Below are 18,964 nucleotides of genomic sequence, written 5' to 3' on the forward strand. Positions count from 1 at the left end.
TCTAAAAAAAATAGAAGAAAGAGAAAGAACAGAAGTATTCAAGTCTTCCTTCATTTCTAGGAAGAATGAAACAATGACTTGTATAGCAATCTTCAGCATTTCTGGAGGTACATTTTGATTTACTATTGAAATATAGGAAATTATTTTTATAGCTCATTGCAAAATCACTTTGTTACTGTATCCTCATTTGTTTTATACTGTGTAGTTCTTTTATATTCTGACATTTCAATCCTGCCTGTGTTAGTAACTGAGTAATGAAGTAAAAGAACTTATTGATTTGCAGTAATACACACAGGAACCAAGACTGTTTGCTTGACATGAGCTAGCTTTCTTATCTGTGTAATAATGTCAATTCCCCTATCAGCACTAAACAGTCAGTACCAGTTCACAGTTGCACTAACTAATGATTTCCATGACATGCAGCTGCAAAAAAAATCATAGAGCTTTTCACAAAGTTACACTATGTTTGGCCTTTTCTAATATGTGGGTAGTGTTAGATGAAGAGAAGGTGACAGGAGGTTCATGTGGACTATAAATAAAGACACTGAGGCTTAAAAATTGCTCTGGTGTAAACTCTAAATAATTCACTGATTCTACTTCAATTAACTTCCCATCATCCTTATGCTTGCTGAACTACCTTAGCAACCACTCTGGCTTTGCCTCAGTTTTACACCTCCCATCCTGGTTTCCAAATGCCCCATTGCCCCCAGTCCAGATGAAGGGTCTCGATCCAAAACGTCGACTGTCCATTTCGCTCCATAGATGCTGCCGGATCTGCTGAGTTCCTCCAGCTCCTTTGTGTGTTTCCCCATTGCTTCACCTCTCTGTCTCTTTAACATACTGCAGGCATACAACTCTCTGAGAACTCTAAGTCTAGTCACTTGTTTGTCCCCTACTTATATCACCCCCATCATTCACCTGCATTTTAGGTACTGCAATTACTTTCCCACAGCTCTGCACCCTCTCCTTCCACCTCAAGGTTCTTCCCTAAAGCAGTCTTCTGTGTTACCATTCCCTTTTGTGGCCTAGTTTCTTATTATATCTGATAACACACCAGTGAAGCATCTTAGCATGTGGGCAGGCACGGTAGTGTAGCGGTTAGTGTAACGCTATTACAGCGCCAGTGACTTGGGTTCAATTCCGGCCGCTGTCTGTAAGGAGTTTGTACGTTCTCCCTGTGTCTGCGTGGGTTTTCTCCGGGTGCTCCGGTTTCGTCCCACATTCCTTTCTTTTCCAATCTTTTTATTAATTTTCAAATTAATAAACATTACAGTAGTAAATCTACACATGATAAAAAGAGATTGGGATTACAATAATAACAGTTAACATATACAGACACAAAGAGTAAAATGTGTAATCTGAACCTCCCAATCTCTTGATAATTGAGCATGGAAAAGATTTAAAAAGAAATTTGATTGCATGAAAAAAAACCCAAAGCAAAAAAGAAAAGAACAATAACAAACCAAATAGTAATAATAAACAAAAACTGGGCTGTCGTATTTCATTGGTTAAAAGCATTATTATGTCATTAACTCCGCTCCTCTATATTCGAATAGAAAGTTATTGAAAAGAATTTGGAAAAGGTCGGCTTACATCATATGAAAATGCTGAATAAATGGGCTCCAAATTTCTTCAAATTTAACCGAAGGCTCAATAGTACCACTCCTAATTTTTTCTAAGTTTAAACATGTTATAGTTTGGGAAAACCATTGGAATGTAGTAGGGGGTTTAGGATCTTTCCATTTAAATAGAATGGATCTCCTGGCTATTAATGTAACAAATGCAATCATATGACAAGCTGAGGCAGATAAGTGGCCAGAATCCATCATTGGTAACCCAAAAATTGCAGTAATAGGATGAGGTTGTAAATCGATACTCAATACCACATTCCAAAGACGTACGGGTTAGGAAGTTGTGGGCGTGCTATGTTGGCGACGGAAGCATGGTGACACTTGCGGGCTGCCCCCAGAAGACTCTACACAAAAGATGTATTTCACTGTGTGTTTCGATGTACATGTGACTAATAAAGATATCTATCTTATTTTATTGTTAATGAAATGCAAGTTCAATCTTCTCTACAATAAATTGATCACCTTGTGAAATAACTTACAGCGAAGTGCATCAAAGGTGTTTTTAATTTAAATTACAGAGTATTTATATTGACATTGAAAGAACAACTAGATCTGCGTGACTTTATTGTCAGCACCTTTTGGAAGAAACATTGATTTGCACATTTGATTTGATAGTTTATAGTTGTGTCCTTAGTGCTATCACCTTTGCTGTTGCATGTAATTTCTGAAAAGAAAGAGAGAAAGATGTTCTAACTTAGGTGGCATTCAGAGAGATGGAATGAAAGTATGGGGATAGAGTTAAGATTAAGGTTAGCCATGATCTAATGGAAAGTTAGAGTGGGCTCAATGAGATGATTGGCCTCTTCCTAAATCTATGCCTTCTAGTTTTCCACAAGAGTGATAGGGAGCTACTTCAAGTGATAGAATCAGAATCATAATCAGGATCAGATTTATTATCACTGACTGATATGATGTGAAATTTGTTGTTTTGTGGCAGCAGTACAGTGCAAAGACAAAATTACTATAAATTACAGAAATAAATAAATAGTGCATAAGAAAGGAATAACGAGGTAGTGTTCATGGGTTCATGGACTGTTCAGAAATCAGATGGCAGAGGGGAAGGAGCTGTTTCTGAATCACTGAGTGTGGGTCTTCAGGCTCCTTAACCTCCTCCCTGATGGTAGTAATGAGAAGTGGGCATGTGCCAGATGGTGAGGGTCCTTAGTGATGGATGCCGCCTTCTTCAGGCATTGCCTCTTGAAGATGTGTTCGATGGTGAGGAGGGTTATGCCCGTGATGGAGCTGCCTGAGTCTACAACCCTCTGCAGTCTCTTGTGATCCTATGCATTTGAAGCCTCCATACCAGGCAGTGATGCAACCAGTCAGAATGCTCTCCACTGCACATAGAAATCTGTAAGAGTCTTTAGTGACATACTGAATCAGAGGAGAGAAAAGGAGAATATTTTTGATGCAGTGAGTTTTTGAGAGCAGTGCCTAAAACAAAGATAGGAGCAGATCCAATAACACCTTTCAAAAGGGCACTCGGATAAATACTTGAAAAGTCAAAATTTGGATGCCTGTAGGTGTAACAAGGGGAGTACAAGTTCTAATCAGATAGATCTTTCAAAGAGCTGACACAGGAATTGTAGACCGAATGGCCTCCTTCTGTTCTGTTTGATTCAATGAAAACAGAAGTCCCTCATTTCTGGTAAATCTCTTTTGCACTTTTATAATTCTGTATTGGTGGCTGCTGCATCCAATAGATACATGTGCTTGAGACTCCCAAGCCACCTGTAATGTTTGTGATCTGGATGAGTCCATGTCCCACATTTTCACGGAGTACAAGACTGATAGTTGAAGAGGTTGCTGGTAATTGCAGACTTCAATGTAGCCCCTGCTTCTGATCATTGACCATTGGCTACTGAGTGCAGTCAGAGGATCTCCTCAGCCATCTGCTCTGGGCTTGATTGGACATGGCCATTGTTGGGAGACAGGGGAGCATGTGTGAAGCCATACTCTGTCTGCCTGACTTTCTGATAAAGACTTGTCCACAGCATTGTCTGGCACTTGATTCACTGAATGAGAGCACACGTTAACTATTTAAGAGCTCTAGCGCCATAATGACTATGTAACAGTCAAACTTTCTAGTTATGTTTCCTTTTGTTTCTGTGGTTAAATTCTTTATTAGGTCTTCCCATTTAAAAGAACACCTTTGTTTGATTTTCAGTTGGCAACACAGGAGCAACCCAGTTTAGCCTTGCATATTATCCCCCTAACAATGAAAATGTGCAGGTCTTATTGCCTGAATGAAACCACTACTATGAGTCAGCTGCTTTTGTATATTGCTAGTGTTTGCTCAAATATCCATGGTTTGGAAGCTAGAAGACTCCAACGTGGAGAAATTTGCATGAGATAAGAAGTGGGGAATGACTAACTCATTTCCCCCATCATCCTCACTACCTCTTTCTCCTCCTTTAAGACACATATTAAAACTATTTCTTTGAAGCTTCTGGTCACCTGCCCTATTGTCCCTACACATGACCTATATCATATTTTGTTTGATAGTGCTTCTATGAAGCACCTTGGGATGTTCTGCTGCATTAAGGGTGCTATACAAAAGCAAGTTGTGGCCAACATTTCATAAAGCCAGCCCAGGTATGATAGACCCAATGCTTTCCTTCTGTCTAGTTCTATTCTATTGTCACTGATTTTCTGAAATTTCGTCAATTCTGATATGGTCCAAGAGGATTGGACAACAGTAAATGCAACACTACCTTCCAAAAAAGGAAGTATGCAGAAAACAGGCATCTACAAGCCAGTTAACCTCATCAGTTGTCAGAAAAATGCTGAATCCATTACTGAGAAAGTGATATAAAGCAGTCATACATATACAGAAATGTTTACAGTACTGTCGGAGCATTCCATTTACATGCACAATTCACATTTTATTGGCATGATATCAATTTTCCTCTCACATAATTTCCCTCACCAAACAGTCTGAGAAGTTTTTGCATCAGTTCCAACTCCCCGGTATGCAATGGTGGGAGGGACTCTAAACTGTGCCCTTTCCCATGGAACCTTTGTGGTGACGGCACCACCTTCAGTCCGTCCCCCAGCACATAATCCTGGACTTTACAGTGTGCCGGTCTGCAACAAAGAGTTGTGAACAGCTCCTTGCAGTGGAAGACTAGCAGACTTCAGGCAGACTACAAGGAATCTATCATTGAGTTGATAATATTCCAGCAGTATTTGGTATTTGTTTCAGTTTGCAAGCCTGGGAGTAGCTTCAGAGCAGAGATACATGAGGGTATATTGCTGTTACCATGGGGAAGCTTGATAAAGACCACTGCGTCTCTTTGCAGACCTTCTTTGCAAACACACATACCAGAAGGGGATGGCTGATGGTCTCGTCATCATTGCATCTGCCTTGAGGGCTGCATGCAATGGTGCTGAGGCTCCGTGTAATGAGGATCTGATATGGTCAAGCAAAGGTCTTTTTAGGTTGTTTGAAAGCCTTGGTGATGAGACATTCTGCCAAATGACTTGTCTCTTTTTCCAGCAAGGACTCAATGCAGATCATTGCCTGAATGGCTTGTGATTATTGGTGTTCTTCAGCACAATGCTTACTACAAAGGATAGAGGATAAAGCATGGTCCAACTGAGTGGAATGTTCTGCAGCAACACAGCCAGACCCATCCGTTGCATACCAGGGACATATAGAACTTCAGCTCATGATGATATTTGGAGCTTGCCTACCCAGAATCTAGCACAGCTTGACGCATTCAAAGAGAAACAAAGGACTGCAGATGCTGGACCTACCTATCACCACCTTGTCCCCACCCAGCCTCCCTACTTTTGTCCACCTATCACTGTTCTATTTTTTCCTCCTATATATTGGGCTTCCCCTTTTCCTATCTTCAGACCTGAAGAAGGGTCCTGACCCGAAACATTGACCGCCTGCTTTTCTCCATGGATGCTGCCTGGCCTGCTGAGTTCCTGCATTCAAAGGTGGCCATGGAAATAATAAAAAAAAATGCAGATGCTGGAAATCTAGTTGGTAATTGGCTTATTATTGTCATGTGTAGCGAGATACAGTGGAAAGCTTTTGTTTGTGTGCCATCCAAATAAGGTAAAGCAAAAGTGCTGGAAATACTCAGAAAGTCAAGCAGCACCCCTGGAGTTAAAGTTTCATTTTGAAGACCCTTTATCGGAACTGGGAAAACAAGCTGGTTTTAGGCTGCAGCAAGAGTGGAGGAGGAATGGATAGGACAAGGTGGATGTCTCTGATAGGGTGAATAAGATATAAGGGACCCCTTGGATGGACTTTTTCGTTTTTTTTCTGGGAGGTTCGCACTTTGCTCCTCTGTGGATCTGATCCATCGTTGCAGAGAGTAGTGGGGTCAGCCCAATACATCACCGGCACATCCCTCCCCACCATCGGAAGTATCTACATCAGGTGCTACCTCAAGAAGGCAACATTTATCATCAAAGATCCCCACCATCTAGGCCATGCCATCTTTTTGCAGGTACCATCCGGCAGGAGGTACAGAAGCCTGAAGTCCCACACCACTAGGTTCCTTCCAACCATTCAGTTCTTGAACCAACCTGCACAACTCTAATCACTACCTCAGTATAGCAACACTATGATTATTTTGCACTACATTGGATTTTTTTTGTTCTAATTGTGGCAGGCACGGCAGTGTAGCGGTTAGCATAATGCTTTACAGTGCCAGCGACCCGGATTCAATTCCGGCCGCTGTCTGTAAGGAGTTTGTACGTTCTCCCCGTGTCTGTGTGGGTTTCCTCCGGGTGCTTCGGTTTCCTCCCACATTCCAAAGATGTACGGGTTAGGAAGTTGTTGGCATGCTATGTTGGCACTGGAAGCATAGTGACACTTGCGGGCTGCCCCCCCCAGAACACTATACAAAAAGATGCATTTCACTGTGTTTCCATGTACATGTGACTAATAAAGATATCGCTCATCTCATTTTGTATAATTTATGTTTCTCTTGTGAATGCTGCTTATCTGATGCAAGTAAGTTTTTCATTGCAGTTGTTCATACATGTACTTGTGCATCTGACAATAAACCCGACTTTGACTGAGCTGTTACCGTCACAATGCTATTGCAGGGCGTTCTCTCTGACAGCCAACAGCAACACCTCGCTGTCCCTTTAAACACCCCGGGGCAGCCGCTAACGACTGGACCTGAGTGCGTCTGCGCCGAGTCTTGGGTCGGCGCATGCGTACGCCGAGTGGGCCGCAATGGCGTTAGGTTGCCGGTGAGCGGGAGGTGTGGGGAGAGAGAGAGAGAGAAGCTGGTGGTCGGTTGGTGGGGGTGCGGCAAAGTGCGAGCTCCGACAGCCGTTGGGATTACAGCTGAGCCCCAGCCATGGACTGAAGAGGAGGCGGCGTCGGTGGTGCCAGCCCGACAGGCCGCTCGCCATGAACATCGACGTGGAGTTTCACATCCGCCAGAACTACCCGTGGGCCAAGCTGCCGGCCAACGTCAGGCAGGTGAGGCGGGCCCTGCATCTCGACAGCCAGCACTAACCCCGACCCTCCCGCCCTCCGGAGCCGCAGGCACCGCTGTCATTGTGGGGGAACGGGAAACTGCGCCCAGTGAGCACGCAGAAGGAGCTTGGGTGACTGTGTGCATAGCAGGATCCCAGGAGGAGCTGGGGTTTTTATATGCACAGCAAGAGCCCAGGAGGAGCCAGGGTGCTTGTATGCATACAGTAAGAGCCCAGGAGAAGTCAGGGTGCTTGGCTGTTTGCACGTGGCAAGATTTTAAGTAACTAGTTTATCTACTTGTGGCCAACAGGAACCTAGAAGTTGTCAACCAGACCACTTTTACACAGCAAGATGTCAAATGGACCATCCAACTCATCCATGCACAAAGATTCCACTAATCAGTCTGTGCACGACAAAATCTTAGAAGCAGCAACCATCCCATTTTTGTACAGTGGAATTGCAAAAGTAATAGCCAGCCTATTTGTACACTGTTAGATCCCACAAGCAGCATTATGTTAATTATGTAAAATTGCCTAGGGCAATGAGTACTTTTCCACAGTACCTTTTGGAAAAACACACTAAACATAAACTGGAACTTCATGTTATAAAGCAGAGCTTCTCTGGATGAAACTATTGGAATTTTTATTGGGTGGAGCTATTGATTTAATTTGCCAAGAAGAACGTGGAGGCTTTGTAAAGGGTGCAGAAGAGGTTTACCAGGATGCTGCTTGGATTAGACAGTATGAGCTGTAAGGAGATGTTGGACAAACTTGGGTCGTTTTCTCTGGAGCGTCGGAGGCTGAGAGGAGACCTGAAAGAAGTTTGTAAAATAATGAGCAGCATTGATAGGATAGATGGTCAGAATCTTTTTCTCAGGGTAGAAATATCTAATGTGAGAGGACATGCATTTAAGGTGATAGGGATAAATTTTATCTACACAGAGAATGGTAGGTGCCTGGAACAGGCTGCCAGTGGTGGTGGTGGAAGCAGATACGATAGTGGTATTTAAGAGGCTTTTAGATAGACAAATAAATATGAAGGAATATGGACCATATGCAGGCAGAAGAGATTTACTTTAATCTGGCTTTGTTTGGCACAGACATTGTGGACTGAAGAGTCTGTTCCTGTGCTGTACTGTTCTGTGTTCTAACTGTTTTGGGAAATACCTCATTTTTTTTTACCCTTTATCTGGTGAGTACAGCATGTGTTGGATCTGTGGACTGCTATAAATTTAGAATAAATGAAGACTGAAGAAATCTAAGCCTCCCTTGGAATAATTAGAGCATTTCTGAGTGTATATCAGCATGGGAAGCTCATAGTGAAGTCCTGGTAAAAATCATAGATGCATCACATAAACAGGCCTTTCAGCCCACCCATTTGCAGCAATCCTATGTTAATCTCTCTTTTTATTCTTCTTGTGCTCGGGCAGAACTTGAGTACACTTCTGTTCCCCAACCCTATCCCCAGTTCCTCAAACTACTTGAATGCACTGAAAAACAGGAAATGATGTTCATGTTTGAGGTCACCACCTTTTCATTAGAACAGAATGTATCCAGTATTTTCTGTTTGATTTCTAGCAGGCATAGTATTACTTCTGAATATATTTTCATTTGTGTGTGTTTGTGATTTTTTTTTTTCCCAACACAATAATTTGAATGGTTCTTTCGTAAGTAATATGGGTACTGTGAATATTTGCTAAGTTATTGTGCAGTATTTTGTATTACCATATTTTCAAGCTCTGATCCATGGTCTGAATATAAGTTTAGGTGGAACATACAGTACAATGAAGTGTGGTATTTTTCAAACTCGCCATTCAGTTGTGATACTCAGATGTCAGATTGTTTTCTTTCAAAGAAAGAACACTATTATTTTGAAGAATAGGCATTCCTGGAACTTGCGGTTGAGTATTTGCTTTCCTGGGGTGGTTATTACAAATCCAACAAAACTATTTCAAAGAAGAGCAGAGTTTCTCTCATTACTGATCCCTTAATCATAATCAGTTAAACACTTCTGGCTATTATCTTGTTTCTATTTGCCAGAGTTTGCTGTGCGCATATTGACTGCTACAAATCCCACATTTATAACAACTGCAGTTCTAACGTACTTCAGTGGCTGCTTGAGAGCATCCTGAAGCCATTACGATTCTCTTTTTCAGCTTTGTATTGTGCAAAGTACCTGTGTAAGGAAGTTCTTTACAATTTTGAAATATCTTGGAAGGAAAATTCAAGTGTATTTCTGAACCCTAGTTTTAGAGTATTTTCTCAGCGCAAGTATTTTTTAATATAAAACGTGGTTGTGTCCATTTTGTCATGTGCTTCAATTGGCTAATCCAAAAGTATGAACGCTTTCAGAGGTTTGACTTGTGGACTCTGATGGAGCAGACTTGTGTAAAGTTCACAATTGAGACTGTTTTAATAAAAGTTTTCTTTTAACAAAGCTAATAGTATGCTGCCAATCAAGGCACTACAAACCTGTCTCCTGCATTAAATCACTTTTCATTTGACAGTGACATTTAAATTGTATTTTTCCAATGCCAGTGGCTCCCCTTTACAATTTCAGTGACACATGACATTATAAACTCCTTAGCATTTGTATTCAATGTATTTTTGCTTAACCAATTTTCAACGTCAATTAATAGGAAGGGACTGAGCTTTTGAGCATCGGTAGAAATAAGTTTAAATTTTGCTTTAGTACCAAGAAATTTGCTACTCAAAATGGGAATGCTCATGTATTTCCTGCTGGATTATCTGAAATCTTCATATTATGAAGAGTTTCAAAGATTTAATGGGCTTTACTTCTGTACTGCTGTCAAGCTTCATTTCCACTTCCAGTGCAATGAAAACCAAATAGCTGATGGTTGAATTAAAATGTGTCCATAACTGGCATTTGTTTTGTGTATTCATAGTAAATATGCTTGTTGGAACTTCCTTAATCATTCTTTCAGTTCTTGCACATGAGACATTTACCCAAACCAAAAAGCAGGTGTTTGTGACTGGGTGTCAGTCAGAGATGTGCAGAGGACTCTGTTTACAAAATGCCAGTTTTACGGGACCAGGGAAATAACATATTAGATGAATCTGCTCTCAGCCCAGTCAGCAGGTTGCAGCTTCAACCCCATCGCAGGGATTTAAGCACCATCTCAGGATGTGCTGCTCTGTCTGAAATGTAATCTTTTGGACGAGGCATTCAACTGAGACCCTAATTAGTCCCTCAGCCCACTCCAGGTAAAGGATTCCATGAGACTACTTCACTAATAGGATTGGTAAGCCTACCCCAAAATGGGCAGAAAGTGATTCAGTAAGAAGAGCTGCGATTTCCAAAGGCCAAAGCTCAAAGCAGTCTTTACCAAGAGGCAGCATCAGCATAATATGGTAGCCTTCCTTCTGGTGAGCAGGAAGCCTACATCTCCAGCCTCTCAAGCAATGAATGTTTTGTCAAACCATGACTATCATCAGGAAGCAGAGGCAGGCCGAGGGAACAGTCAGATGATTGACACCCTCCTGAGCAGTATTTCTGGTTGACCATCGAAATCATCTTGTGGTCCCTGTTTCAGAACTCCTTTTGCAGATGGTATTGTTGAGCTAGTTAACTAAAAGCTAATGAAATTCAACAGGAATTTCTATACCATTTGCCCTACCCACACAAAGCATGACATGGTATTTTTCAGTCAACTGTTTATTGTGTATTTTAAAAAAAACAATTCTTGAAGTGGGTGGGATTGGCTAACCAACTGGGTGGATGCATAGCTGTCCATTCTCATTAACAGACTTGCCCTCATTTGCCGCCTTTGAGCTGTGGCCTTTGGAAGTCACAGTACTCCTTACTGAATCTTGCTTTCTGTCCATTTTGGGGCAGGCTTACCAAATCCTATTAGTGAAGTAGTCTCATGGAATCCTTTACCTGGAGTGGACTGAGGGATTAATTAGGATCTCAGTTGAATGCCTTGTCTAAAAGATTGCATTTCAGACAGAGCAGCACATCCTGAGATCTTGTGCTCAAATCCCTGCGATGGTGTTGAACCCATAACCTTCTGACTGGGGTGAGTGCAGATTCATCTCATGTACTATTTCCTAGGACCTGTCTGATGAAGTGCTTGTCAAATCATTGGAATGATAAACTAGAACTTCCAACTTGTACATTCTAGCATTTCTAAACCCCAGCCCCATCCCCAATTCCTCAATAACTGACTGGTATCTGATCCCACATTAATACAACGATGTCTGCTACTTGTTAACTTATTAATTTTATAGCTGTATTCCTAATTCACTTATTTGCTGTGCCTTATGAGTTTATTAATTCACTGCTGCATGCTGCTTCATTTATTGATTTGGCATGCTAGTTATGAATTTATTAATTCTACTTTGCTAGTTTATTTATTTGTTGGTGTGCCTGCAGTGTCATTAAGTTGATTTATGATTTCTTTACCCATTAATCTTTTGAGATGTTGCAGTGCCTGGTACTCCATGAATTTGTGAGCTCCCTGTTATTTGCTGCTCTGTAAATTTAATGACCTGTCCACTGCTGAATTATTCGACTTGTTCCCAATGCATTTATTTTGCCTTTGTCAGTGGCCCTTCCTCCATTTAATTTATTGATTTGTTGATGTACCTTCTGCAGTATGAGTTCATTGATTTGTATCTTTTGTGGTTCATTGCTGCCCACTTCTGCATTTAATTCAGTGGTTTCTGCTGCTCTTAAATTTGGTGCCCTTAAAAATATTTACTGATAGCCTGCTGTTCATCCATCCGCTAAATTCCTCAGTTCCTAATTTCTAATGATATTGGATGAGGGGTCAATATTGTCCAGGACTGAAGGGAAAAATTTCCATGTTCTTCTCTTGAAATAGTGCTATAGATCTTCTGTGTCCAATGAGACAATACCCAAGGCCTTGTTTTAACACCTCATCTGAACAACAGTACCTCCAAGAATGCCCCACTCCTTCAGTCCAGGACTGGACTGGTACTTAAGTTTCTAGAATACAAGTTGAATCCAAATCCTTGAGATCTGTGCAAGAGTGCAAATTCATCCAATACTCTACTTTTTCTCAGATTATTTTGCCATGATGGATGGATCAAAAGTACAACATAAATCTTTAAGATCAAACTACGATTCTGTATGTATCAATCAGATGACCCATAATTTAATCTGCAAGAAAGTGCCTTGCAATTATTCGCCATCAGGAAGACGTGTAAAGTTATCTGTGAAACAGCGGGTAACAATCCTTTCTCTTGAATCTGAAGGTTCTGTTTTTAATCTCCAGTTCAGAATCAGACTTATTATCACTGATAGGGTCCTTATTGATGGATGCCACCTTCTTGAAGATGTCCTGGATTGATCTGCAGTATCCCATCACTTTCTAAGATGTCATTTGTCGAATCAAGGCCCCATCTGCTCCTCAGAGCAGAAGGTCTTACAGTATACTCAAAGGAAAAGGAAGTTCTCCGTTCTGGTTAATACCGAGGTTTCAACACCCATGGCTAAAACATTATCTGGTGATATTTGTCCAAAACAGCACTCTTAATTGTGATCTGTACTTGCAACTAAATAGGAATTTGCTTCACTTGTGCAAATATGCTTATCAAGTTCTGATAATTACTAAGGAATGTGATCTTTTGCAGAGCCTTGGGAACTCTCAACGCGAGTATGAGAAACAGGTTCTGCTTTACAGCATCCGCAATCAGCTGCGATATAGAACTAACTTGGGTAAGCAGGACAATAATTTCTCAATGAAGTCTGACCTATAATATTATAAACTGTATGTGCTTCAGTATCAAGCCCTTACCGTCAAGAGAAACGAGAAGTTATAAATCCTGCAGAACTTGTCTAGTGTTCTGGAATTGTGTATTATTTAATAACGAAACACTCTTGCCATTCTTTCTCCAGTCCAAATACATCAGAAAATTAAATTTACAATTTTAGTGTTTCTTTACTTAAAGCATAAGTTGGTTTGGCAAAAACTGTTCTAAATTCTTTGGTCAGGAGATCATTTCCACAATAAGTTCGTAGAATATGCATCCTAATTTCCAGCGTCTCCAACAACCTGAGATCTGAGCTCTGGAATTCCCTCTTATAAATGCTCCCTAAAACCTAACCTTCCATCACCCCATCTCTTTCCCCTCTCCTGCCCTCTTGATCTGCCCATCACCCACACTCCTCCCACTGGTTCCCCTTCTCATCTCCTTCCCTTTATTCCATGGTCCACTGTCCTATCAGATTCTGTCTCAGCCCTTTGTCACGTCCACCTATCACCTCTCAGCTTCTTGCATCATTCCCACTCTCCTGCTTCCCCCACCTGCCTATCACCCCTGTCACCTGGATCCACCTATCACCTGCCTGACAGCTCCTGCTCCACCCCTTGTTCCCCACGCTCTCCCCCCCCCCACCCCATCTCTCCTTTCTTTCCAGTCCCGATAAAGGGTCTCCACCCAAAATGTCATCTGTCCATTTCCCTCCATAGATGCTGCCTGACCTGCTGAGTTTCTCTAGCTTTTTGTGTGTTGCTGCCGATGAAACCTCACTGTCCCGAAACATGAAACTGGATTCTTGTGCCTGACCTGCCCAGCATTTCCTTTATTTAATTTGAATTTCCAGCAGGCATAGTGTTTTGCATTTGTCATGTTTAATTTTAACTGATAAAAACTGATATGCCTCCATCTTTTGCTCTGTAAAAGACTATATAAATGCAAGTTGTAGTGGTTTTAATTTGTGTGCCTTGCTGACTATCTTCTCTTAATTTGAACTTCCCCCCCTGTCCCCAGTTAGATACATCAAGAAAGATGAACGCAAATATTATGAAGAGCTATTTAAGTATAGCAGAGAACATCTCATGTTGTATCCATACCATTTATCTGACATAATGGTGAAAGGATTGCGGGTCACACCTTTTTCCTATTATATAGGAATTATGGAGGTGAGTTTAAGAATTCAGTAACTTGAAGCTGTAAGGCAACCCGTAAGATTGCGCACACTCCAGGAGATCTGCGGTTTCATTGTTTGTTCGTTTGTGGGTGTTTGTTTTAATGATGCAATCCTGCATCCTTTAGGATCCCATTGCTCCATTCATTGGAGCCCAGAGTTCTAACCAAATGGGATTAATTGGTTGGTACGAGCAGAGAGCTGACTGTTGGCTGAAGGGCCTCTGCTGTGCTCTATTACCCACTATTCTGCATAGAATGTGGAGCACAAAAAATGGGCCATTTCACCATGGGTCCATGCTGGTGTTTATGCTGCATGTGAGCTTCGTCCTAACTTTCTTGATCTAAGATTGTTATTGTAAGTGTAACCTTGTAAATCTGTTTATTGACCCCTTAGTGTTTTCTCTCAGTATCTGATTACTACTTAATACAGTACTCCATAGAAAAATGTTCTGAAATTAAGGTAGATGAAACACTGTTAATGGAGTACTAATAATAGATGTAGGAAAAATCAATTAGTTTTGGATTATAAATATAGCACTTGCCAGAGCACATTCAAATCTGGCCATTGCTTCCAAAGCTGGTAAGTTGGCATGTATGTCAATCCTTGTGAGTAGGCTGATTTCTACTCGTGGTTTTGTAATTCAGGAACAAGATCTCTCTATTTTTGGACTGTAATGCAGCTGTCAGTCATTATGCATTACTCAATTTATATAATTTCTCTTCTTTTTCTTTTTAGGATATCATGAACAGCGAAAAAAGTTATGATTCATTACCTAACTTCACAGCTGCTGATTGTAAGTCTTTTGGTGATGGAGAAGAACCATCTATCAGGAGAGCAAGTGATTTTTAACTCTTAGTTTAGAAGAGTGCTTCCCACAAACAACAGACATGAGAGTGGGAATTGGTGCAAGTTAGAACACATGCAGCCGAATTTAGATAATTTGAACTTTAAAGTGTAGAATCAGTTTTTGACACTTTCTGGGGTGAAAGATGGGGTCAGGGATTGAAACCTGACTTGGAAAAATAAATGTAGTACTTTAAATTTATTTTTTCAAAAAAAATCAGAATTTTTTCAAGGAAAAAAGATCATGAAGTTCTGCAGAATAAACTGCTGTAGCAATGACAAGAATTAAAACAGTTTATGCCAAATATAATGTGAATGTCATAACGATGTGAATATAAAATTTGGAACTTTGAAGCGACTTCAGAATTTGACTGAATCTTTCCTCTTGTAGTAGTTTGGTCAAAAATTTAGCCATAAAATACAAATATTTAGCAGTCTGAAAATAACTGTGGCTCAAAGTATGCCATTAAGTTATTTTACTAATTAGTTTCAATATTGGTTTGACAGAAATGCATATTCTACAAACACCTCTTCCAATCATAATCCTCTAAGATTTCTGTTCTTCTCCAATTATGCTTCAGTACAAACCTAGTTTCCTTTAAGCCACCATTGATTCCAGTACTTTAACCATCCCAAACTTAATTCCCTCCCAAAATACCTCTGTCTCTGTCTCCTTCAAGAATCCCTCTAATACCTCATTCTTTGACAAGCTTTCAGTCACCTTAAGTATCTTAGTACCAATTCTGTTTGATAAATGCCTCTCTGAAGTGTTTAGGATCTTTTACCATGCTAAAATTGCTGTAGATGTATATATTTTACTTTCAAGAATGTGACTTTTTTTGTTTTTGCAACTGTTTTATTAAAACTTTTTGGCTTTTGAAGAACTGGCTGAAATGAGAGAAAGCAGAGCTAATCTTGAAGGTGCTTTAAACATTTTAAACATTATTAATTAACATGGATTATTTTAATATAGGTTTAAGGCTTTTGGGAATAGGAAGGAACCAGTATATTGACCTCATGAATCAATGTAGATCATCAAAAGTAAGTTCCATTGTAATTAATTTGAAGGAATATGAATTTTTTTTGCTTAATGTGATTCTCTGTTGGAAAGTGGTATTTATTGAGTAGAAGATGATCAGATGCAGAATAGAACAGTGTTATGCTCTTTATAATGTGCTGGAGTTCATTCTATATCAGTGCAAACTTTAAAGGTAAGTTAGCATAGCAGTTATGTTGCTGGGTTAATGATCAACTATCTGGACTGCTGATCCAGAGACACTGCCTGACCTGAGTATTTCCATCATTTTGTGTTTTAATTCCTCTTGGGTGCAGCTGGCAGATTTCTTGGGAAGCTGTGAGGAAGTCTGCACTGGCCTGTTGGATTCCAAAGGAATCCAGCAGTCCAAAGCCAATAACTAGAGCAAAATGCTGTACCTCAGACTACGTTTGGAGTCCCTTGCTTCTGCCAAGTTAATTGTGTAAAAACTAGCAGGTCATAGTAGATCTTCTGTTTTTCCAGCAGAATATTGAGGCCAGTATTTTTAATGTGTAATATGTTTTTTTTTAAAATTACTTTGCTTGAGAATGTTGACTTTTGATAATTGTAAACAGTATTTATTTGGCATATAATGGAAGTTCACTAATTTCATTGAACAATTATTATTGCAGAAATTTTTCAGGAGGAAAACTGCTCGTGACTTGCTACCAGTGAAGCCTGTAGAGATTACTATTGAGCCATGGTGGGTGGTTCAGGCTGGTTTCATCACAGAAGATGATATCAAGGTAAGGGAAAACTAAGCAGGTAAAAGTAATAGTTAATGGCAGAAGCTGAGTTTGGTGCTCCACTGTTCGTGGTCAAAAAGCATTAGATTTGCATTAGTGCTTGAGCACAAGATACAGACTAAGATCCAATATAGCACTGGGGTAAGTTAGTTTGGTGGCATAATAGGGTGACATATTGGGTGCAATGTGACTATCCTGAATATTTGTGTTGAGCTGTGTGAGGTTGGAGAGCTGTTGGTTTAGAGGTTGTGGAGGAGTTGAGACCTGGGAAGTGATAACAGATTCATTAAGAGCCCAGGGATTTGGAGGAGATGTCAGAGGGTTATCAATCAGCAATTGATCAGCAATCAATCAGCCAACAAAGTGTCCCCTTTCTCGGTAGGGATGTTCAGTCAGGATTGGACCTGTGGGAATAGAAGATGTGGGTGCAGAGGGACGTAGTCGTAGGATCATACAGCACGGAAACGGGCCCTTTGGCCCAACTTGTCCATGGCGACAGATTCCTATTCAAGCTAGTCCCATTTGCCTGCGTTTGGCCCATATCACTCTGAGCCTTTCCTATCCATGTACTGGTTCAAGTACATTCTTAAATGTTGTTAATATCCCTGCCTCAACCACTTCCTTGACAATCAATCAACATCAATGCACATGGTGAAGTAACTAAGTTTTTCAAAATATCCACAGTGGCCAGGGATCCAAGAGGCGAAACAGCAGATGTGTTAGTGGGATGTTTTGGCAAAACAAAATTGGGAACTAAAGTAAGAAGGAGAAAAATAGTGAGCAGTTGGGTTGAGGATGCAGTTTTGAAGTAAGAACTTCTCATTTGAAGCTGAGAGCTTGGCGGGCAAATCATTTAAGGGTCAAAAGAGCAGAAGGTCATAGGTCACAATGAAAATGTAACTAAGTGTTTGATCAGAAATTGGGGCACATTTCAATCTTGGAAAAATCAGATTGTCCCTGTTTTCAAGTCTGAAAGTGTGAATTTTGAGGGACCCAAGAATATGCCAATCTACAACTCGGTATTACTAACTGGCAACTTTGTAGTTTTTTGAAACTTCTGATTGGGTATTTTATGATTCTCATCTGAATTGCTTTATTTTTCTAGCTTTGTTCTGGGCCTGAAAAGAGTTCTATTGATAAAATTATTGATTCAGGACCTCAGTTGGTTGGAGTACTGGAACACAATGTGGTTCTTGGTGAGTATATCCTTTAGGAATGTCTTCACTATAAAACTTATCTTGCTGAATCCTGAAACTATAACCTTGCCCTCAATAGCTGAATCAACTACATGTTGAGCCAACGTGTGGCAGGTGGATTTCAGCAAAGGTCTGCAAGGTTGCCCAGTTGGACTAACAAAGGATAGATCTGAGTATGTTTTTAACTGGAGCTGGAGGAGGGAAGAGACCATGTGATTCCTTCAACTTGCTTTGATGTTCAGCGAGATCATGACAGCCCACCTTCCTAAATTCTACTTCATTCCTGTGCCTTCTGATTTCCTTTGCATTGTAACATCAGATCAATCTTATTCTGGAGTATACTTGTCTCGTGTCTCCCATCCCTTTGGGGTAGAGAATTTCAAAGATTTGCAGCCCTCTTGACTGAAGAAAATTTTCCTTTCCTTACTCTGAAATGGATAATCCTCTGTCCCCAGCTGTAGACTCCCCAATTTAATATTTAGCTGGTGATTTTGGGGGGGGGGCGGGGATGGAAATACAATTATTTAATTATTGAATAGGTGGTAGTTTTCAGTACCAGATTGTTGATTAAAGGTCTTCTCTGGCATTTTGGCTATATCTAATCAGATCTATGTATCTAATCAGATCCCTAAAATGAAGGGTGCAGTTCTATTACTCAGTATTAAACCCCTTTGTTACTTGTCTGCTTGTAAATAACAATTTCTGCTTGTAATTAGTTGACAATTTGCTTTTGCAGGTTTGTACAACAAAGGCTTCATTTACCTTGATGTACCAATATCTGATGACAGCTGCATTGCAGGTGAGCATTTTGCTTCCAGTGAACCTTACAAAGGACCATGTGGTCTGAGTGGCTTTATGAATTAATCAATCCCTTATGTTGATTATTTTAACAGTGATTTGAACTAGGATTATTCTCCTCAGTCAAAAAATTAAGGGGAAGTGCTGAAAAAGAAGTTTGTTCTTCAAATCTCTACTTCACCTTTCAAAATGTTGACATTTTGATGTAGAGTAATTAAAGAGAAACTGGTTTGCCTCAGTAACCTTAAATTTAAGGAAACTGGCAAAAGAATTGTTTTCACCTGGAATATGTTAACTGAGAGGAAGATTCAATATTAACTCTCGAGTATGATAAATGTTTGGAG

The 18,964-nt window shown here is 40.4% G+C and overlaps 1 protein-coding gene across 2 annotated transcripts in view; it reads left to right on the forward strand.

The window, feature by feature from the left end:
* Nucleotides 1-6,814: 6,814 nt before the first annotated feature.
* Nucleotides 6,815-18,964, forward strand: part of fam91a1 (family with sequence similarity 91 member A1) — a 42,912-nt gene continuing 30,762 nt past the window's right edge. Inside the window, exons 1-8 of one of the 2 annotated variants that reach the window (XM_052023967.1) lie at nt 6,815-7,086; nt 12,702-12,786; nt 13,842-13,993; nt 14,737-14,794; nt 15,818-15,885; nt 16,513-16,626; nt 17,732-17,822; nt 18,559-18,621. In XM_052023967.1, the coding sequence (XP_051879927.1) occupies nt 7,015-7,086; nt 12,702-12,786; nt 13,842-13,993; nt 14,737-14,794; nt 15,818-15,885; nt 16,513-16,626; nt 17,732-17,822; nt 18,559-18,621 (703 nt within the window). In that variant the 5' untranslated portion in view covers nt 6,815-7,014. The remainder of the gene's footprint in view (nt 7,087-12,701; nt 12,787-13,841; nt 13,994-14,736; nt 14,795-15,817; nt 15,886-16,512; nt 16,627-17,731; nt 17,823-18,558; nt 18,622-18,964) is intronic. The other variant, XM_052023968.1, reaches the window with a different exon arrangement.

The sequence above is a fragment of the Pristis pectinata genome, chromosome 9 (assembly GCF_009764475.1).
Source record: "Pristis pectinata isolate sPriPec2 chromosome 9, sPriPec2.1.pri, whole genome shotgun sequence".
Classification (NCBI taxonomy): Eukaryota; Metazoa; Chordata; class Chondrichthyes; order Rhinopristiformes; family Pristidae; genus Pristis; species Pristis pectinata.